The sequence below is a fragment of the Sceloporus occidentalis genome, unplaced genomic scaffold (genome assembly GCF_023333645.1).
Source record: "Sceloporus occidentalis isolate IW3139 unplaced genomic scaffold, rSceOcc1.0.p SCAF_79, whole genome shotgun sequence".
NCBI lineage: Eukaryota > Metazoa > Chordata > Lepidosauria > Squamata > Phrynosomatidae > Sceloporus > Sceloporus occidentalis.
This window is the reverse complement of record NW_028317059.1, coordinates 4,614,362-4,633,893: the sequence shown is the minus strand read 5'-3', so window position 1 is coordinate 4,633,893 and position 19,532 is coordinate 4,614,362. Positions and strand designations below refer to the sequence as shown.

Here is a 19,532-nt window from a genome sequence, read left to right as displayed (position 1 = left end):
GGCAAAGAGCCGCGGCGGAGGGCGTCTGTTTACATTCTTCATAGCAAGAAACGCCAACAGCAGTGCCAAGGATATCCCCCTCCTAACGCAAGCCAGGATCAGATGCTCCCCGATGCGTTTGGGCGCATGCCGTTTAGCAGCGAATTACTGCGTTCTATTGATCTCGTGTGTAATGTCTCCCTGGTCTGTCTGGGAAGAGGATAAACCTCACGAGTGTGTGGGTAAAGTAGCAATTATGCTAAAATATCCCTGTCCAAATATAAACCTTGTATTTTTGTTCCAGGATATGAGACCAAGCGCAATCAATAAAAGCAGTGTTTTCAGCAGCGCATTATAATATGGTACGGAATAGAAAAACATTAACTATTTCAGAGGAAGACTTTCTAAGTTCTATTTCAGTTCTAAGACTAACTTGGTGGCAAGCGAGTTTAGCGTTTGTGGCATCTCTTGCCCAAAATATGTAAAGATTTAAATACCTCCTAAATTCTACCCCGGCGAATCGGGAGCTTGGGGCGGTAAAATGTCACTCAATCTGGCAGTGTTACCGCGCATGAGCACAATTCCTGGAAAGCAGGCACTAATTGGTTGTTGCCATAGAACTTGAGAAATCTTCTCGAAAGTGTCTTTTTTTTTTTTTTTAACGTACCACTTTTGCCACTTTGTAATTAAATTAGTCTTGTATTGGTCTTGTATGTAATGTATGCGCGACGGCATTTTAATCTGAGCAGACACGTTGGCACGGGGTCATTCACAGCGCTGACGTTTCTGGATGGATCCACAATCTTAAAACCTCTTTAGATTTGGTGATTCCACCTCCTGCCCTGATCATGTTGGATCGCGCGAAGGGTTAATGAAGCCCACCATATAGACAAGAAATGTATGCAGCTTCCACGTAACCTGAAGTTACCTTGGTAGCAGATTGAGAGAATTGCCTACTGTAGGCTCGGCATCGTGGCTTTGAGGGGTAATTAACCTCGGCTTGCGAGGATACATGGAGTAGCTGGATGCTGGCCGGAGGGCCCTGGGGAGCAGCGGGAAGCTGTCCAAGGTCCTGATTACAGCCAGAAGTGAAAAGGCAGCCGACACAGCAAATAAACAGAAACGTGGGACAGTGACATAAGCAAACGGGAGTAGATATGATAACGTGGATTCATATGTAACAAAATCAGCCCCCCCATTACACATGATCCTGTCGAAGCGTGTGTAACCCATTCAGTGCTATGGAAGTGCCCAATTAAGGCTGACACATATATTTAAAGTCATCAGAGTAATCAGTGAATCACTGGTAGGCTGATTATGATTTATGATGTTAGTTATTCAGCAAGTAATGATTTAAGATACGTATAGATTATTAAAATGTAATTTCTCAGTAAAAGCGACGAGGAGACCCCTGTTGCCGTTTTTTATTCATGGCTTTACTGTATATTATTTCTAAGGATGCATGAGATGGTTCTACAAAGAGCTGGACAAATCTGATGTTATGTTATGGTGCGGCTCCACATGGACAGGCTTGGGTATGATTGGCGAACAAAAGAAACACTGCTGTTGGGGATCCCCCACATTCTGCCCTTTTATAAGTGAATCTGACAGTCAAGGTCTCGAGTGGCAGGAGGGTATATTTTGCCGTTGGCTGCACACCTTTCCGAGACTCAAGTTTAGGGACAAGAGACCTAGAACTCACGTGGTTACCTTCTCTTCATCTTAAAGGCTCCGTTAATTAGCTGCGCGTTGACACTGATGAAATCATATGTGACAATCTAACCATATGCCACATGAGACCTCTCTTTCAACGCACATTTATTTAAACTTAATAAAACCGGGCTTTCTGCACAGCTCGTAGAATATTTAATGTGTTGTTTTGCAACATATATTCTTTCAAGCAAGGGTCTTAGCGACAATGACTGAAAAGCATTAGAAGTGAATATTTAATGTGTATTTAAATGTGTATTTTTGCGGCGGTGACGCACGTCCGAAGCAGCGTTTCTAAATGATATTTTGACTGTGGCGTTCACGACAAACCTATGTTTCCCTGCAGAGATCCGCGCCCAGCTGGTAGAGCAGTTTAAGTGCCTAGAACAGCAGTCCGAGTCCCGTCTGGCCCTGCTCCAGGACCTGCAGGAATTCTTCCGCAGGAAGGCAGAGATCGAGCTTGAGTATTCCCGCAGCTTGGAGAAGCTGGCCGAGAGGTTCTCCTCCAAAGTCCGAAGCACCAGGGAGCAGCACCACTTTAAGTAAGGAGCGTCCTGAGATTCAGCTGGGCAGGTTGTGGTTAATATGCGTGCTTGGTGGATCATTTGTTCTAGTTGGCATCAGCCCATTGTACGCGCAATGAGAAAAAAAAGGCAGATGTGCCCAATATGTGTTTTTTACACGCTTTGGAATCCCAACCCAGCCCGCTTTCATCTAATGGGAAGAGATGTTCTTTTTGTGTCCTTGGTAAATGGCAACTCGTGTGTCTAAGTCTATCATCTGGCTTAACTGCCCCTGTTTAGGGCAACCAAATAACCCTTTCATTTATAAAGTCCACACGCATGTACATCATCCCGTAACCTGTTTATAAGTTCGTACGGAACATGTGTGAGCCTAAAACTGTCCCTTCGTTAAGGGAATGCCCAGCACTTTGTGTAATATGTCCTGTTGTCTAGAACATCTGAAAACCATGTTGGTTCAATGAATGTTTTTCAGGAAAGATCAGCATCTCCTTTCTCCAGTGAATTGTTGGTATTTGGTCCTCTCTCAGACACGACGTGAAAGCAAAGATCATGCTACCCTCAATGACATCTTCCTTAATAACGTCATTGTGAGGCTGTCGCATATCAGCGAGGATGTGATAAGACTCTTCAAAAAGGTGACGTGTATTTTTACTTTATTTAGGCTGGTTTTTTTACTGTTTTTGCGTACCTTCCATCAGTGTGTTCCTTTAAGATTCCATTCCCAGAGTCCGCAAGTCCAAGAATCAATGATCTTAAGTTTTCTTGAGTGTGACTTTGTGAGCCTAGGACCGTGGGAACTTCCACCAAACTGTTAAGTCCATCAAGTTCGACCTTCCTACTCTTTTTGCTTAAGAAGGCAAAAAACCCTAATTAGGCTACTTCAAATTCTGCCATCAGATTTCTCCTTGGATCAAGAAGCTCTAGACTATTAAATCTATTTATAGCCCTGTATGTCATGCCTTTCTAAAAAAATATCCAGACCCCTTTTGAAGGCATCTAATGTATTTGATAGAACCACCTCCCTTGGCAGTGGATTCCATACCTTTACTGTCCTCACTGTAAAGAATCCGGTCCTTTGTCGGCTATGAAATCTCCGCTCTTCCAGTCTCAGAGGGCGACCTCTTGTTCTTTGTACATTTCTGTGTATGAACAGGTTACTGAAGAGCTCTTTATATTGGCCTTGAACACATAAAAGTCATTATATACCTGCTTGTCAATGTGTGTTTTAATTGCATTGTCTCTTGTTTGTGGCAGAGTAAAGAAATTGGGTTGCAGATGCACGAAGAATTGGCAAAAGTCACTAATGAGCTGTATACAGTAAGTGTGCCTTGTAAAAATCTCTTTCCCTGTAATATTTACAGTAGACCTCTTTTATATAAATACTGATATTAGTAAGAAAAAATAACCTGGCAAATACATGTTAATAAGTTAAAGAAGCTGTTAAGTGGACATATTGCAGATACCAGGACTGCTTCCGTCTATTTGCAGTATGGTCTAAGAAATTTATATGCAGACCAGTAACAGGTGAATTATGGTGTTCATGTCTGGTGATGTTCTTGGTCGTAGACTTAACCCTTTTGCCAACTTTTACGATCACACCACTGGGCAAATCACCCGTCTGGCCTTTGCGGCCTCAAGGGATGTGACAGCGCGTTATTGCTTTCCGGAGGATTAAATCTCTGATTATTTTTCAACTCATGCACAGGTGATGAAGACATATCACATGTACCATGCAGAGAGCATCAGCGCAGAAAGCAAACTCAAGGACGCAGAAAAGCAGGAAGAAAAGCAGTTTGGAAAATCCATAGAGCTGACTTCCAATGCACTGCGCCACGAGGAGAGAACCCAAAGACGCAGCTCGGTGAAAAAGATCGAGAAGATGAAAGAGAAGGTGGGAGCTCAGTCCTGAGAACCTTATCTATGTTCTCAGTTTATTGATGGCTCCCACAGTGCATTTCAGGACGTTCACAACTATTATTAGTAGATGCTGTGAAAATCCCAGATCCGCCATGTAGAATCATCATGAACATTGCTTTGTATTCCTACAAAATGTGCTTGTTTCAGAGATGTGCTTAGTTCACATTGTTTGCTGATTTTAGTTCCCATTTAAGTTGGTCCCGGTTTTCCCAATATGACCTCGACATGGGTGGAGGTGGCCTTTGAGGTGCTTTGAGTTGTGTGGGGTGGAAATTGGTGTTTGTTTATGGATTAGGTTCTTCTCTTTTTTTCCAGAGACAAGCCAAATACTCTGAGAACAAGCTGAAATGCACAAAGGCCAGGAACGAGTATCTGCTGAACTTAGCGGCCACCAACGGGTGCATTAGTAAATATTACATCCATGATGTGTCTGATCTCATAGATGTGAGTACATAATCTTTCAATGACCAAAACAAAACTTTCCTTCGGTTGGTCAGTTATTAGATACTGACACAATCACGGTACAAACAAAATACATTAATAAGCACTGGCATAAAAACACAACAGTCTTACACAGACAAAGCCGTGTCTTGGAGTTTCACCCGCCAGGAGTAATCATATATGGTGTCTTTGGACACCGTTTGGTGCTTCATGGTATTAGACATCATATTTTTCATGCTTTCTTTCAACTTAGTTTAGGTTGAATACATCTTTGTACTCATAGTTTGGTTATTTCATATTGATTACTCATCGGAGTCTTTTTTACGTCTTTTATCACATTTCATGTTTTAAACTTATATTCATCTCCCTGTCATTCTTGTTTTTATACTCATTCTTTCTAACAGCTTCTTTCATTTTTAATCTCCGGTTCCCACCTTGCATCCTTCTCCTGCTCTTTGTTTGGGTCTTCTGAACTCTTTCTGTCTCTTTGTGTCTGTCTTCTCCTTTCCTCCTCCGTATTACTCTCCTCTTGTCCTACATTTCAGCTTACCTGCCTGTCTTCACCTGTCTTACCCTCTGCTTTTGTTTATCATCCTCATCTTCTGTGTATTACCTTGTGACTACAGAACACCGCATTGCACCCAGTCTGTTTTCTTTTCTCTCCTTTCTTCACACCGGGGCTATTGCACTACCCAGTGGGGCATTTTGTATTTGAGTGCCATAAGCATGAAATATCTCCACTTGGTAAATTACATGCATTTTTATCATGGTTTCTACTTCCTTCTGTAATTTGTTCTTCATATCTCTCGAATTTTTGCCTTTTTTTTATTTCTGTTAACCATAAAAGGTAGGCATTACCACCAACCTCTGGAATCCTAGCTGCTCCATCCTATGCCCCCAACCAAATCTTTGGATGTAAAAAAAACCCCATCATGGGAGATGTAACCTCAAGAGGCTGGAACACCAGTGGTTGCCTATCTCTGAAAATGAGATGAGTTATTGTTCTAATTGAGAGGTTTTAGAGAAATCCCTTTCTGTTCAGTCCCTGTTGGCGTACAGCAGATGTCTCGATTTCTCTCCTCTGTGACGCCTGATGAGGTCTCACCCTGCTCCTCTCGGCTGTTCTAATTATCTCCACTCTCCGACAGTTTTAAACTTAGATTGCAAGCGGTAAGGGCCGGAGCCCAGGTGTCTGAGTAATTCCCATGTGATCCCGAGAGCTGTTTATCTGTGTCTATGTGCCACTGGGCCACTGGAATCAGATGTGGTAGCTTACTTGGTATTCATGGCAGGCAGAGAGCAAAGACAACAGACGTGACCCCGCCAGGCATCCCTATTCCGGTGCTGTGGATGCACAGACAAGGATAGAATCTCACCAACTATCAGCTGAAATCCCTCACGTTCATTGCTTGCCGTGTCTGGTGCTCCAGCTCCTGTAGACTACAATTCTCATCATGTTCCATTAAGGATATGATGGATATGAGGCAGAAGCTTGCAAACAATATGTTGATTAAAAAATTGTGCTTTAACAGCGCCTTATATTATGCAATCTTTAGGATATATATTTTCCTGCCATAAAAAATAATTCCTAAATATATGTATTATACCTTAATATTTTATAAAATATTATTTCTCAACCATCTTTCTCCAACCGAGAGTCCCAATATTAAGCAAAACTCTTTTTTCCATCTTAGAACTATTTCCTTGCAAATTTATTTGGTTTAAAACTATCTTTTGGTCCCAACAGAAGTACCCCAAAGTGTACACCTACCCCAGATTACGAAACAATTTTGTAGACCCCAGTGAACAGAATCCCTGAAGATTCCAGTCACTCCTGTGTGGAGTTCAATACTATTAGCAGCTAATCTTTTTATATTTCCCAGTTTATATATTTCGGAAGAGTATTCAGAGATCTGTAGTGATAAACATATTTTTGTAAAAAGAACGGCTTCCAGCTATAATTGTGGGTCAAATCTTAGGTGAGTGCTACCAACTATCCTGTTCTTCTCCATGCAGTGCTGTGACCTGGGGTTCCATGCCAGTCTTGCCCGTACGTTTCGCACATACCTGTCCGCAGAGTACAACCTTGAGACATCTCGGCACGAGGGCCTAGACATTATTGAGAATGCTGTAGACAACCTGGATGCCAGAAGTGACAAGCACAAGATTATGGACCTGTGCAACCAAGTTTTCTGTCCTCCACTGAAATTTGACTTTCAACCCCACATGGGTGATGAGGTATGTCTGGAAGATTAAGCGCAATAAACCAGTGCTGAGAACCAAACCGGCCATGTTTCTTCTTGTCCGCTTAAAAAATTCATAGGTTCTGTTGACTCTACTTCTGCATGGCATGTAGCCATCTGCATTTAGACGTTATCACTGTTGTAGACTGTCCATGACTGTTGTAGTACTGTCTTCTTGAGTAGTTTCTTGTGAAATTGTGTAATTCGTCAATGCTTGCTGCTTCGAGACATCATGTCTCTGTGTGATGTCCACCTTCAGGTCTGCCAAGTGAGTGCCCAGCAGCCAGTCCAAATGGAGCTTCTTGTACGGTACCACCAACTGCAGTCCCGTCTCACCACTCTCAAAATAGAGAACGAGGAAGTGAGTATTGTTCTATCCCCGTCTTTTGTTCTTTCTTATACTTCTAGTAACAACATCTCTTAGGTGGGGGGTTGATGTGTCCACTCTGATGCTGCACGTGCATACGTTTGCATATAATACAATATCTTTATCTGATTCGACAGGTGAGGAAGACATTGGATGCCACCATGCAAACTTTGCAAGACATGCTGACCGTCGAGGACTTTGACGTGTCGGATGCCTTCCAGCACAGCCGCTCCACAGAATCTATTAAATCAGCTGCCTCGGAGACCTACATGAGCAAACTAAACATCTCCAAGAGGAGAGCCAACCAGCAAGAGACGGAGAGCTTTTACTTCTCGGTAGGAGGACCACTATCAGATACATCAGCTGGATACACAGATCTATGAGAAACATGCCATAAACTGTATAAACACATAATAAAGTCTTGTTGTGATGGTGCAGAATACATAATAGAGTACAGGGAAATAGAATAGAATTCAGCAAACTTATATAGAGCAGGGCTTATAAGGATAATGCTTAAAAGGAAAGTCACTGTAAATACGGGGCGGATACAGTAACGTGGGTCGGCATTGGCAAAAACCTGGCTGTATCGTGATTTGTTCTAATAAACTTTATCTGCAAATGTGCCGGCCGCCATTGTTGTCAGTCTTGTGACTTAAAAAAGAGTACTTAAAAAACGTTTTATATTATTTTATTCTAATACTAGTGATAAAATAATTTGGCCTAGCGCTTTGCTCAAAGGTGCTTAGTGGTAGGCATAAGAGTAGCTTTTGGTGCTTCAATTGATTAATTAAGATGCTAAATGTACCATGATCTCTAAACAGTACTCAGCAAGTAGATTATAATTTAGATCGAACAGTATACAGCAGTTCTTATACAAAATAAGCAAGTGTAACAGAATATAACAATCATAATACCATTGGAATCACATGCAGCACATATCACAGAATGTGTAAGAGTATAATGTATGAAATATAATAAGATCAAATAACAGAATGTAGACATTATAGTACAGGAGCAACAAAAAGTTACAATAATCTTCTTGTATGTATTATTATCTGCATTGTGTGTTTCTTCCTTCTTAAAGAATAGAAAGATCTGAAACTGAATCACTATACCCAGAAAAAGCAGGCTGGCGACATTTTAATGTTATCAGCAAAAAAGATTTAAGCTATTGTAATGAAAATGCCACTGAACTAAAAAATAACGTGTTTCTTTTGGTAGAAACCTTTTAAATATTCAAATATGTTCTAAGCATAGTTACTTTTATTTACTTTATATGTTTGTTTACTTTTATTTGGTTGACAAATTCTCTTCTCTTACAAAGACATTGATAATACTGTCATCAAATGCTTCATGTACTATTTTTATGTCTGAATTCAAATGGATACCGTATTGATGCTGAAACTATTTTGGATGTTTACTATTTCTTTATATTTTTGCAGTTTTGATTTCTTGAGGGGCCATGTAGTTTTCTCCGTGTGCCATATTTATGTTGTCAGTAGTGTAACTTGCAATGACTGCTAAGTAGTGTTTTGCTTCTTGAAAGGGGAAGAGGGCTCTGCTCTTGCAAGCTTACAATCTAACATCCAAGCTGGACTTAGGACACTTAGGGTCAGTACTGGCCTGAGCTCACGTCATGAGCTCCATACATGAAGCCAGATCAGAGACACATTGCTATTTTAGCTACGGCTTGCATGAGGACGTTTGACACCATTTGTGGCATAAATATTTACATGGTTAGGTGATTTGTTCTTATTTCCAAGAGGCTTCCAGGTCATGAGAACTTACTTCTGAAATAGCAGATGAACATGAGTAGTTGGGTACTCCTATCCATGACCCTCTACCATTACTACTTATGCAACTTTTTTTGTGACAAATATTACATACCTATTCCTCACAACCACGGTGCACAATGGCATGAGGATATACAGGTAGGGTGGGAGTTTCCCAAAGTGCATCTGTCCCCATTTTCTTAGCACAAGTCATCAAAAAGCTATAGTTGCATAAATTGCAACATTAAAAATATAAAGATTTATATATACCCAAATTAATATTCAATTATTACATTAGCTTTATCTCCAGCATTCAATCCAGCCCAATAATTATATATATATATATATATATTCAATAAATGGAAGCTCCTTTATTTGTCATGTTCTCTTCTCTTTACTTTGTAGAAATTTAAGGAATTTTTGAATGGAAGTAACCTCATTACAAAACTCCAGGCCAAACACGACCTTCTAAAGCAGGCCCTTGGAGAGGGTAAGCAGTACGAGACGATCTCAGTTCATTGACTACCATATTTTCTCATCCTTTAATGTTTCTTTTACTCATTTTCCAGGTGAGCGAGCTGACTACGGAACCACTAGGTAAGCCAATATTTTTTGGAATGGGACTTAAGGGTAGTCACTTCAGAGGGTGAAGATATGCAGCCATTAATTTGGCTAGGAGTAGGACTACCATGTCAACACTCCTTTAAGATTATGCCATTTTAGGCCTATTTACAGTATCGTGTCAGGGTAATTGGTTAGAGGAAAGAGTGAGGAGTGGTGAAAAGGGATTCGTAAATACTAGGGGTTTGATTGAGTGGGGGATCAGACAAGAATTTGGGGAGGGATAATAGATGCGCTACATACTGCCTATTTTGTGCCAACTAAGGACCCATTCTTTTAGGTTGGATGACGACCTCTTACTGTTTTGATACATTGTTCCATTTCCTCAGGCCCCCGACTCTCCCCCCTAAACCCCAGAAAATGAGGAAACCCCGACCACGCTCCCTGTATAATCATAAGCTCTTTAACGGGAACATGGAACTGTTTATTAAGGTACCGGTAGCGAGTGCTGCGTGGGGGCTGAGTCTGCTCTGCTGCCTCTCTCTGCACCGCTCCCTCTTCACTGCGGGCTCTTTGCTTGTAGCTCAGATTTTGTGTTTTTCCCCCCCAAAAAATATATATTGTGAAAACAATTACTCCAATTACAACACAGAAAACCAAAAAAACATGACTTTAAACCAAATTGTATGCCGTGAAAGACAAACACAATTGGTGTAATTTAAATTTGAACCATATTTAATATTAAAAATAGTGATTTAGGCATGGTGCTCGTTAACTGCATTCATAAATTAGGGGATTCTGATGGAGGTGGGATAGGATCTCTGCACCTCCTTCCTCCATGGTATACATTTAAATACATAACAGGGAACAAAGTGCAAGAGGGAAATAACTTTTAAAGGAGGAGAAGACAATCTAAAACCAGAGAGTCAGAGGCTTAGATGTACTATTTCATTGAGAGGTTGGTGGATAAGTAGAAAAGACTCCCAGTAGAACGAGGGGATGTTAACACAGAGAGGACATTTATACATACATGAGACATTCTATGTTTCTATAGGAGACCCCTTCATCTTAAGTGACATCCATAGACTTCACAGGACAGCTGAGAGCCTGGATATCGCTTCCTCCCTGGTGGCGAGAGGCTCTCAAAGATGTGTTACTCCAGATAATCACCTCTGAGAGTCATTGCGTCTGCAACACAAAATCTGAGTGATTTAGTAGTCCTGCTTTCTTACTCTTCCCATTTTTTTCACTTGAATGCACGGGTAGCCAACCTGACCTGTCGCTACTACTGCAAACGTTCTGCAGCGATAGGAATTCTACATACTCGGTACTCCTGCTATTTAACGGAAATGGGGACCCTGTCAAAGTCTAGTGTTCTGCAACATCTGTAGATTACTGCGAGGCCAAGTACAAGCTCATATCATGGCGTCTGCTATGGCCAACACTTACTCCATTGAGGGACTTGTTCCTGCTAGTTTAACAGCCACTAAGCAATAAAATTACTTTTCCTTTTTGGATGTACCCTTTTTTATGAAAATGCAGCCCCAGTGCGAGGAGCCTCACATTGATTCTATTTTAGTTTCAACTAATGGTCTGGGAGATCTTATCTGTGATTTCATTAATTATGAGACGGGTATGAAGGAAAGAGAGAAGATCATTGACATCTCCAACCAAATAGAGGTTTTCATATTCAAGCCGATAAGGCTGGTCAGGAAGAAGGACAAACCCCATAATTTGAAAAGTTCAGCTTTTCCTAAACATTCCATTAGATACTAAAATATAAGTCTTACCCCCATAAAAGCATTAAAGGTTATTTTTAATGTTCAGTGGTTGTTGAATAATAGGTGAATAACTCCAGCAGCACCATTCATGAGTGCAGTCATGGCCACCATAGGAGGTTTTTCCCACCGAGCTCACTCTACGCAAAATGTCACCTACGTTGTAATCTCACAACTAGTCACCTACATACATCAGTGCTCGGGATGTATGCATCGTCAGAAACTCAGATATGGGATTCAGGTTTTTACCCAGAAGTTTCCCAGGAAAGTAAGCGCTACATTTTTATGATCAGTTCTACCAAAGATATAGGGCTATCAATGCAGATGGTTCCCAGTCCAGGGAACGAGACATGCTGGCATCCCCTGTCTCTCGCTTTATCTCTACTCTCTGCTGACTCTTGCCTCCTTTCCTCTCTATGTCGCTGTGCCGCTGCTCTGCTACTGGTGCTGTATGCTTGTGATGCAATTGTGTGTTGCTCACATCAGAGGACGAAGAAATACTCGGACCAGATATCAGGTATTAATTCATCTCCACTAAGGAATACCTAACATCACAGTGTATCAGGACTACAAGTCACTTATGGAGCCTTGATGGCCATTACCTATTCAGTGACATATAAGCCCGTAATTAGGTAGTGTCCACATGTCCTCACAGTTATGTCTTGCCTAATCTATTTGAATACCCATTTCCAACACACACACGGTAGTTGAACATGATTAGTTTGTGGTCTTGTGACACATAGAGAACCCCAAGATGTCCATATTGGAAGCAGAAACTTAGCCTTTGCAGCAGTATAAGAGTCAAAGGTACATTATGATGGACTACGAAGCACCTTGACCTAGTTGTTGCTACAATATCCAACATATTACTAGAATATCCTCCAAATTTTTCTTGCAACTTGTTTTTTTTTAACCATTTCTCGTTCTTTTTCATTAGGACTCAGGACAGCCTATCCCGTTGGTGGTGGAGAGCTGTATACGGTACATTAACTTATATGGTGAGTATCGGGTTCAACTATTCAAGCCATTTGGAGGTTCTGACTTTTGAGTCCCAATTTGGAAACACAACTCACTGTATCAAAAACAGCAGTATTGTATAGCTTGATTAATATTATTTATTGATCTATATAGCGCCGTTATATATTGTGCAGAGATGCTAAGTGAGCTTCCAAAACCAGCCTTGAAGGACCAGCTCCATAAAACCTGGACAATCTGTGTTCTCCCGAGGTCTGGGGACCAATGATGTAGATCAAAGCTCTTTAAAATAATGAATGTTTGAGCTCCTAGTGACGTTAGCTGTCTTGGCGCAGGTCTCCAGCAACAAGGGATCTTCAGAGTTCCAGGCTCTCAGGTCGAAGTCAACGATATTAAGAATTCTTTCGAAAGAGGTAAGTGATATCTGTCTGATATAATCATCGGAGTTACCCTTCGCAGATCTGTCAATGTATTCTTTCCTCTCAATGTTTACTCAAATAAAAGCAAGTGGTTGGAAAAGCTGGGACTGGTTTGATTAGCACATTTTTATTTTGCCATTGTGAAAAACAACATCTGAAAGTGAATCGTAATTAGAGTATTTCTCTTATCATTTTATTTAATTTCAGTTTGTCTTACTTCTTGCTTCCTTTATAATTTTCAAGTTGTCACAATAACTTTCCTTTCCATGCAAACAGCCCTTTAAATTTCAGCCTCCTAGTATAAATCCCAGATCGTGGGGCAGAGTGCAAAATTAAGCTAGTTCAGCAAAATGCAACCAAAAATATGAAGTTAAAAAAAACAAACAAATAGGTTATTGGTTGGTTATTTAAATATGTAAACAAGCTTTATTAAAAATACTTAGGAGTTCCTCTCTGGCTTCATTTTATTCACTACTCCTGGCTTCATTTTATTCTGGTTTTTCCCCCAATAGTGTGTTACTTTTCTGTGCTTAGTGTGTCGCCCTCTGCTGGACTACTAGGGCAGATCACGCTTTAATTTGTTTCCTTGGCTGTAATATTGTCTTGCCAAAGTCGAATTGCTGATTTCTATATAAATTTAGGATTAATACCCTAATCATTGTTTTCTCTTCAGTTCTTAAGATATTGGTCAAAGATAGTCATTTCCATTTTTAACTAGATTACCTGCTTTTAGAGATTTTTTTTTTTTTTTGTAAAGACCGTTTCGAGCTGTTTAAAAAATAACAATTTCATGCTATTTTTATATCTTTGTAATAATTATATTCTGATTCTTAGAGATAAAAAAAAATCTGTGTTCTCTGCATAACCAATATTTCATATACCTGAATCCTCCTCCCTGCTTGGCTGGATTAGGAGAGGATCCACTAGTGGAGGATCATAGTGAACGGGATATTAACTCCGTGGCTGGTGTACTGAAGCTGTACTTCCGAGGTCTGGAGAACCCACTCTTTCCCAAGGAAAGGTTTCAAGACTTGATATCTACAATCAGTGAGTATTCCTAACATAGTCTGTCTCCTCCTTGCCTTCATGAAGAATATTAAAACCCATTGGCCTTAACACTTACAGTACAGATTGAGAATTCTCCTTACAGACTATTATTATTTATCATTTTATATAGCGCCTCCTATTCTGTAGCGCTGTACAATAAACTAGTTGTTTATGTGTTTTGATGATCACTGTATTGTTCTGGATACATGTTGTGTCCACAGCCCTTGAGACTCGAATAATATGATATCTTCTTGGCCATGACTGTCTTTCTCTGTCCTTGTTGTTTCAGAGATAGAGAATCCTACTGAAAGGGTCCATCAGCTCCGTCAGATCCTCATCACTCTGCCCAGATCAGTCCTTATTGTCATGCGATATCTCTTCGCCTTCCTGAATCAGTGAGTTAATATTCAATATGAGGATTGTGTTTAATAGGAATAATTATAAGGATATCATGCATTCATTCCCTATCTTCCTATTATGCACGATCTGTTTAGAGACCGCATGCTAAGGTTTTATAAACTGGAGGTCTATGCACTAAAGGTTTAATAGAAGTTGAATAACATAGGATGATTAAATATTGCCAGCTTTTCCATTTTCCCACACTGTAAAAACTAATGCTTATGTGCAGAAAAGAACCAGCATTACGTTATTGAATGGAAAAAGAATACCCCACAAGTATTTTTGTGTTTTATGTGTTACGTAGATATGTTTTCAGCGAGCATGTGAAAATGAATCTTAATTTAGAAAACGACATGTTTTGAAGATGTGACTTGACATTAAATTCTTAAGGAGCAGTTTGTGGTTCTGTGAAGACGCCTGTGGGCTACGATCAACTATATCTTATCGTTATGTATCACAGCTTGTCCCAGTATAGTGATGAGAACATGATGGACCCTTACAATCTGGCCATCTGCTTTGGGCCAACGTTGATGCCTATTCCGGATGGACAGGATCCTGTGTCCTGCCAGGCGCATGTCAACGAGGTCATCAAGAGCATCATCGTTCACCATGAGTCCATCTTCCCCTCGTCCCGTGAGCTGGATGGTCCGGTTTATGAGAAATGCATGACGGGTGGTGAAGAGTACTGGTAAATATTTATAGGAAAGAACAAATGTACATGGAAAACCCTTTTCGTATTTTTGTAGAAGGTCTACAGACAAAGCTGTTGGGGAGGAGACCGGAGTACCCGGTGTGTGGTGGTCTGAAGTGTGGCTTAATTTGGCAGGCTGATGATTATAAGATAGCTTAATGTCTTTCAAAGGCACATAACTAATTCTGTAATGTGTCACAAGACCTGATACGTGTGTTTCTGGACTGTCGACAGATTGAATAGATCTCCACCATTTAAACCATTACTCTTCTATCTGCATGCCCCAACAACATGAAAAAACCCATTGGGTAATAACCCTCCAAGTCCCATGTGACACCGTTGCCCATCACGTCTACCCCCCTGGTAGTCCTGAACTATGTTTGTGAGTCTACCAGCTTCTATTAGAAATTGCATATTCTCAGACATAGCTTGGCCTTTTTCCTAATAACTTCATTATTTAACGAGAACAAATATTGTTACAGCTGGCAGTATTTATATTAGGTGCACGTTTTAAGTTGGGAACTCTTTTTCTATCTCTGTCTTCGCTTATCAGACAGAATTTCCTGCTATTTCAGCTATCTTCTCTCTGTGTCTATTTATAAAACATGTAACTTCCTATTATACATAACGGCCAGAAAAGAACAAAGCCTCAAACCTATTGTAAGTCGTGGGAGATTGATTTTTATATCATAATAGATGTTTATGTTTAGAAACACAATTTCTATATTTGTTCCCTTTCCAATATATTTATCATTTCCGACATTTACCTTCAAATTGTCTTGCTTCAGTTACTAAGACCTCCTGAGTAAATTCACAATGAATTTGTTGCTCTGTACTATTGGGGATCAAGGCAAATTATATTATAATATTATATATTATAAGGTAATTATAACTTATCACCCGGCATGCTACAGAATGGCTACATTTCAATGGGATGTATGCAAATACATTTTTTTTCAAATACAGCTTATGATGATATGAGGTGCAAGCATTAACAGACACTTACTTTTTTGATATTTGTTACAGTGACAGCCCCCACAGCGAGCCAGGCGCCATCGAGGAGGTTGACCACGACAATGGTACAGAACCTCACACAAGTGATGAAGGTGAGTGCTGGTCCACCATATGTCCTGCGTAACCCATATAGTATTCTATGTTTTTCCATTCTTTCATTTTCTGTACCCTTAGAGGTGGAGCAGATTGAAGCCATTGCTAAGTTTGACTATGTGGGACGCACACCCCGGGAGCTGTCTTTTAAGAAAGGAGCTTCGTTACTTCTCTACCATCGAGCTTCTGAGGACTGGTGGGAAGGACGCCACAACGGAGTAGATGGCTTGATACCTCATCAGTACATTGTGGTGCAGGATCTGTGAGTGGTTTTCACGTTTTAACTGTCTCTGCCCGACTGCCGGTGCTTTGAGGCCATCTCCATGATCAGTCCGTTTTGTGGATTAACCATATGTGTGTTTCCAACAAGGTCTGTCCTCGTGACCCTGACCTCTTACCTTGTTTCTTTAGGGATGATGCTTTCTCAGACAGCCTTAGCCAAAAGGCAGATAGTGAAGCCAGCAGCGGACCATTATTGGATGATAAAGCCTCTTCTAAAAATGATATACAGTCTCCCACAGAACACCTGCATGAGTACAGCTTCTCTGGAGTTTTGGGCAGGTAAACCATAGATTACAGTGAGCTAATGGTGCCCTAAAACATAAGTATAAATTTTGCATACAATGTGATGTCATTTAGGTTATTGGGTTTGAAAGCACGGAATTGAATTCTATTTAAAACTTCGGTCTTTTGATGATCATCAGCCCCTCTATTTATACTGAAGGCTTGACTAGCATTCGAGATATACATGAAATAATTAGTACTTCATATTTAATAAGGTGATCTATTTATTTTGAGAATGTTTCAGTGATTTTGGGATAATCATAATATTGAATACTATAATCTATAGAATATTCAACTATGCAAAGATTTGAGAAAAGGGCTAATTATACCAGATGCTTAAAATTTCTTTCTTGTATAATGGTTGTATGTCTTATGTTATGTGTCTTAATACTTGACTAACCTTTGTGACCCTTCTTTATTTAGAGTGAGATTAAGGTCTGACGGAGCAGCCATCCCACGTAGGAGAAGCGGAGGGGACAATCACAGTCCTCCTAGACCTTTAGGGCCTTGCATTGACACACCACCCCGTGCCGCTGCCTGCCCCAGTAGCCCCCACAAGCTATCATTGAGCAGAGGACGGGTGGACAGCCCTGAAAAACGGAGGATGGCGACTTTTGGGAGTGCGGGAAGTATTAATTATCCTGAAAGAAAAGGTCTTTGTGAAGTTGTCTCCCTGCGCTCTGTGTCTGGAGGCACTAGGCATAGTAGTCTTGGAGACCACAAGTCCCTGGAGGCAGAGGCACTGGCTGAGGTAGGACATTCTCAATGAACCCCGCTTGCTTCATAGCATTAACACCAACAAGTTGTATGCTTCTCCGGTAATGACAATGGTTTAATTTCCACGCGGTCTATTGTTTTTTATGAAGGACCAAGAAAGCATTGTTTCAGGATTGCATTATCTAACATATATTTAATGCAAGCCTTGGTAAGATTGTTCCACGTGCTTTGATATTTATTAATAACAATCTATAAATGTTGAGTTACTGAGCTTCCTTTTCCAATGCTGGTTCTCTAGCGTCCTTAACAGGTTATCAGAATCTCCTATGAAGTTCACAGGTGGAATATTCAGTATCAGTTGTCTGTGGCAATATGAGTTTATCATGAAAGCTTGAAGACTACCATCAAGGAACATCTATGTGGTTCTCTGGGTTAATGCCAGTATCAGTGTAAACCACATATCTAATTATAAATGCGTTATCATATGAAAGTTGAAGGTATTTTATAAGAAGCATGCCACATAGACCTTGTGTAAGTGTTTATGTTTTGCTATTCCATTCAACTTGTTGTCTCTTTGGGATTTTAGGACATTGAAAAGACGATGAACACAGCCCTGAATGAGCTACGAGAATTGGAGAGGCAGAATACAGCCAAGCAGGCCCCAGATGTGGTGCTGGACACTTTAGAACCAATGAAGAACCCTGCTCTTGGAACGCCAAATTCTGAGCCGGTCAGCCCCCTTCACACCATCATGATACGGGACCCTGATGCAGCTATGAGGAGGAGCAGCTCCTCAAACACTGAGATGATGACCACCTTTAAACCGGCTCTTTCTGCACGCTTAGCAGGAGCCCAGCTCAGGCCACCACCTGTACGGCCTGCAAAGCCAATGGTTCAGCATCGATCTAGCAGCAGTAGCAGCTCTGGTATGGGAAGCCCAGCACTCACTCCTACAGAAAAAGTGTTCCCAAATAACCCTTCAGACAAGTCAGGGACCATGTAACTCAGACTCAAATTATTGCACAATTGTCTGTTCATAATGCTGCGCAGAGTGTGCACAATCGCTAAGAGGGTTTGTTTCTGGGTGTATACTGGTAGAGGCTCCAGTGTTTACATTATTGAGACCATACCACAAATGTTATGTAAGATCCTATTGATCATGTCTTGGATGGGAAAACCGGATCTTGCCGCGATTTAACATTTCTCACTGAATTCCTCCGTGATCTCATAAAGTATCATGCAACAAGAAAACCACTCACACTGGATATGATACAGACAAGCATCTCAAAAAGTCCTCTTACAGACAACACAATTGGACATCTGACACAGGACCTACCCAAGCAAACATCTTCGCTTATGACGTACCACAAACGGATGTATCTCAAGGGGTGGGAAGAAACCAGTCCAGCTACTGCTACTCTAGCCTAGGTACTCAATTCATACCAAATCTATCCACAGGTCACACAGAGGATTTCTCTTTACAGCCCAAGTCCTTCCACCATATATCCCACAAGGCAAAAAGTAACCTACCTTTAGACAAACATCTCCCACCTGTCCTGCCATTAGACAAACATCTCTAACGGTAATTCACCAAATACCAAAACCATTTAGTTTCTCATGGAATCTCCATCATGTGTGCATACTTTGAACAGGATCTTACCTCTGGTAGCTCATTGTAAACCACACCTGGGATCCACCTCCATGGACATCATGCACCACACCGAACCTCCTTGTCTCCAGGTGGTTTTAAAATGCACTGATATACTATTGAGATTGATAGACCTGTTCCAGTATTCTCTTTTTGTAAGTTTCTTTGTTTTTTTTTTAAAGATTTTTAAGTGTGCTGAAATCTTGGGCTTTCTGTATGTAACCGTCAGAGGTTAAGAAAATACAGACCAGTCACGGAGGTTTGCTTTATTCTTGTGGTTAGTTCTGCGGGATCTAAATACATAGTTACCACTTCTCCATAAAATGCAAAGCCAGTAAATGTCCCAAAGCTAGATCCCTTTGCTAAAGTAACCAGCATTAGTATCATTTACTGAGTAATGTTTGCCATCCTATGCCGTCCTGTTCTGGCTGCTGAATTGGGTGAGACTGAAAGCCAAATTCCCCCAGACATTGAGTATTTCCCACAGATACATTGTAACCTACAGGATTTCCATCAAGACATTGGAAAAGCTGTTGCTCATATCTTGGGATACTTGTACATTTGTAAAGACTTGAGAACATTAGATATGTCGTTAACCTTGTACAATCCAGGGTTAATATATATAACAATGTGTACGAATGTATAGTTGTTAAATCTATAGAGGACAATGTGA

At 40.7% G+C, this 19,532-nt stretch overlaps 1 protein-coding gene across 2 annotated transcripts; it reads left to right on the top strand.

Moving 5' to 3' along the window:
• Positions 1–2,034: 2,034 nt before the first annotated feature.
• LOC149285472 (SLIT-ROBO Rho GTPase-activating protein 3-like) lies at positions 2,035–18,214 on the top strand. 2 transcript variants are annotated; one of them, XM_089495449.1, is made up of 21 exons: positions 2,035–2,231; positions 2,686–2,848; positions 3,468–3,530; positions 3,919–4,104; positions 4,446–4,574; positions 6,588–6,809; positions 7,074–7,175; positions 7,319–7,516; positions 9,359–9,443; positions 9,523–9,550; positions 9,904–10,006; positions 12,230–12,290; positions 12,603–12,680; positions 13,599–13,733; positions 14,023–14,128; positions 14,593–14,820; positions 15,850–15,929; positions 16,012–16,192; positions 16,342–16,491; positions 16,918–17,245; positions 17,798–18,214. In XM_089495449.1, the coding sequence occupies exons 3-21, from the start codon at positions 3,489–3,491 to the stop codon at positions 18,212–18,214; spliced, it is 2,859 nt and encodes a 952-aa protein (XP_089351575.1). In that variant the 5' UTR covers positions 2,035–2,231; positions 2,686–2,848; positions 3,468–3,488. The 2 variants fall into 2 exon arrangements, with proteins under 2 accessions (XP_089351575.1, XP_089351576.1); XM_089495450.1 differs by lacking the exon at positions 9,904–10,006 and adding an exon at positions 11,779–11,809 and having other exon boundaries at positions 2,041–2,231.
• The last annotated feature ends 1,318 nt before the right edge of the window (positions 18,215–19,532 follow it).

Bases quoted from the DNA above. Each gene is read 5' to 3' on its own strand.
- LOC149285472 (XM_089495449.1), top strand. From the start codon at position 3,489: ATGCACGAAGAATTGGCAAAAGTCACTAATGAGCTGTATACA. The intron at 10,007-12,229 runs GTACCGGTAGCG...CTTTTTCATTAG, and splicing joins ACATGGAACTGTTTATTAAG to GACTCAGGACAGCCTATCCC. The intron at 12,291-12,602 runs GTGAGTATCGGG...GTCTTGGCGCAG, and splicing joins ACGGTACATTAACTTATATG to GTCTCCAGCAACAAGGGATC.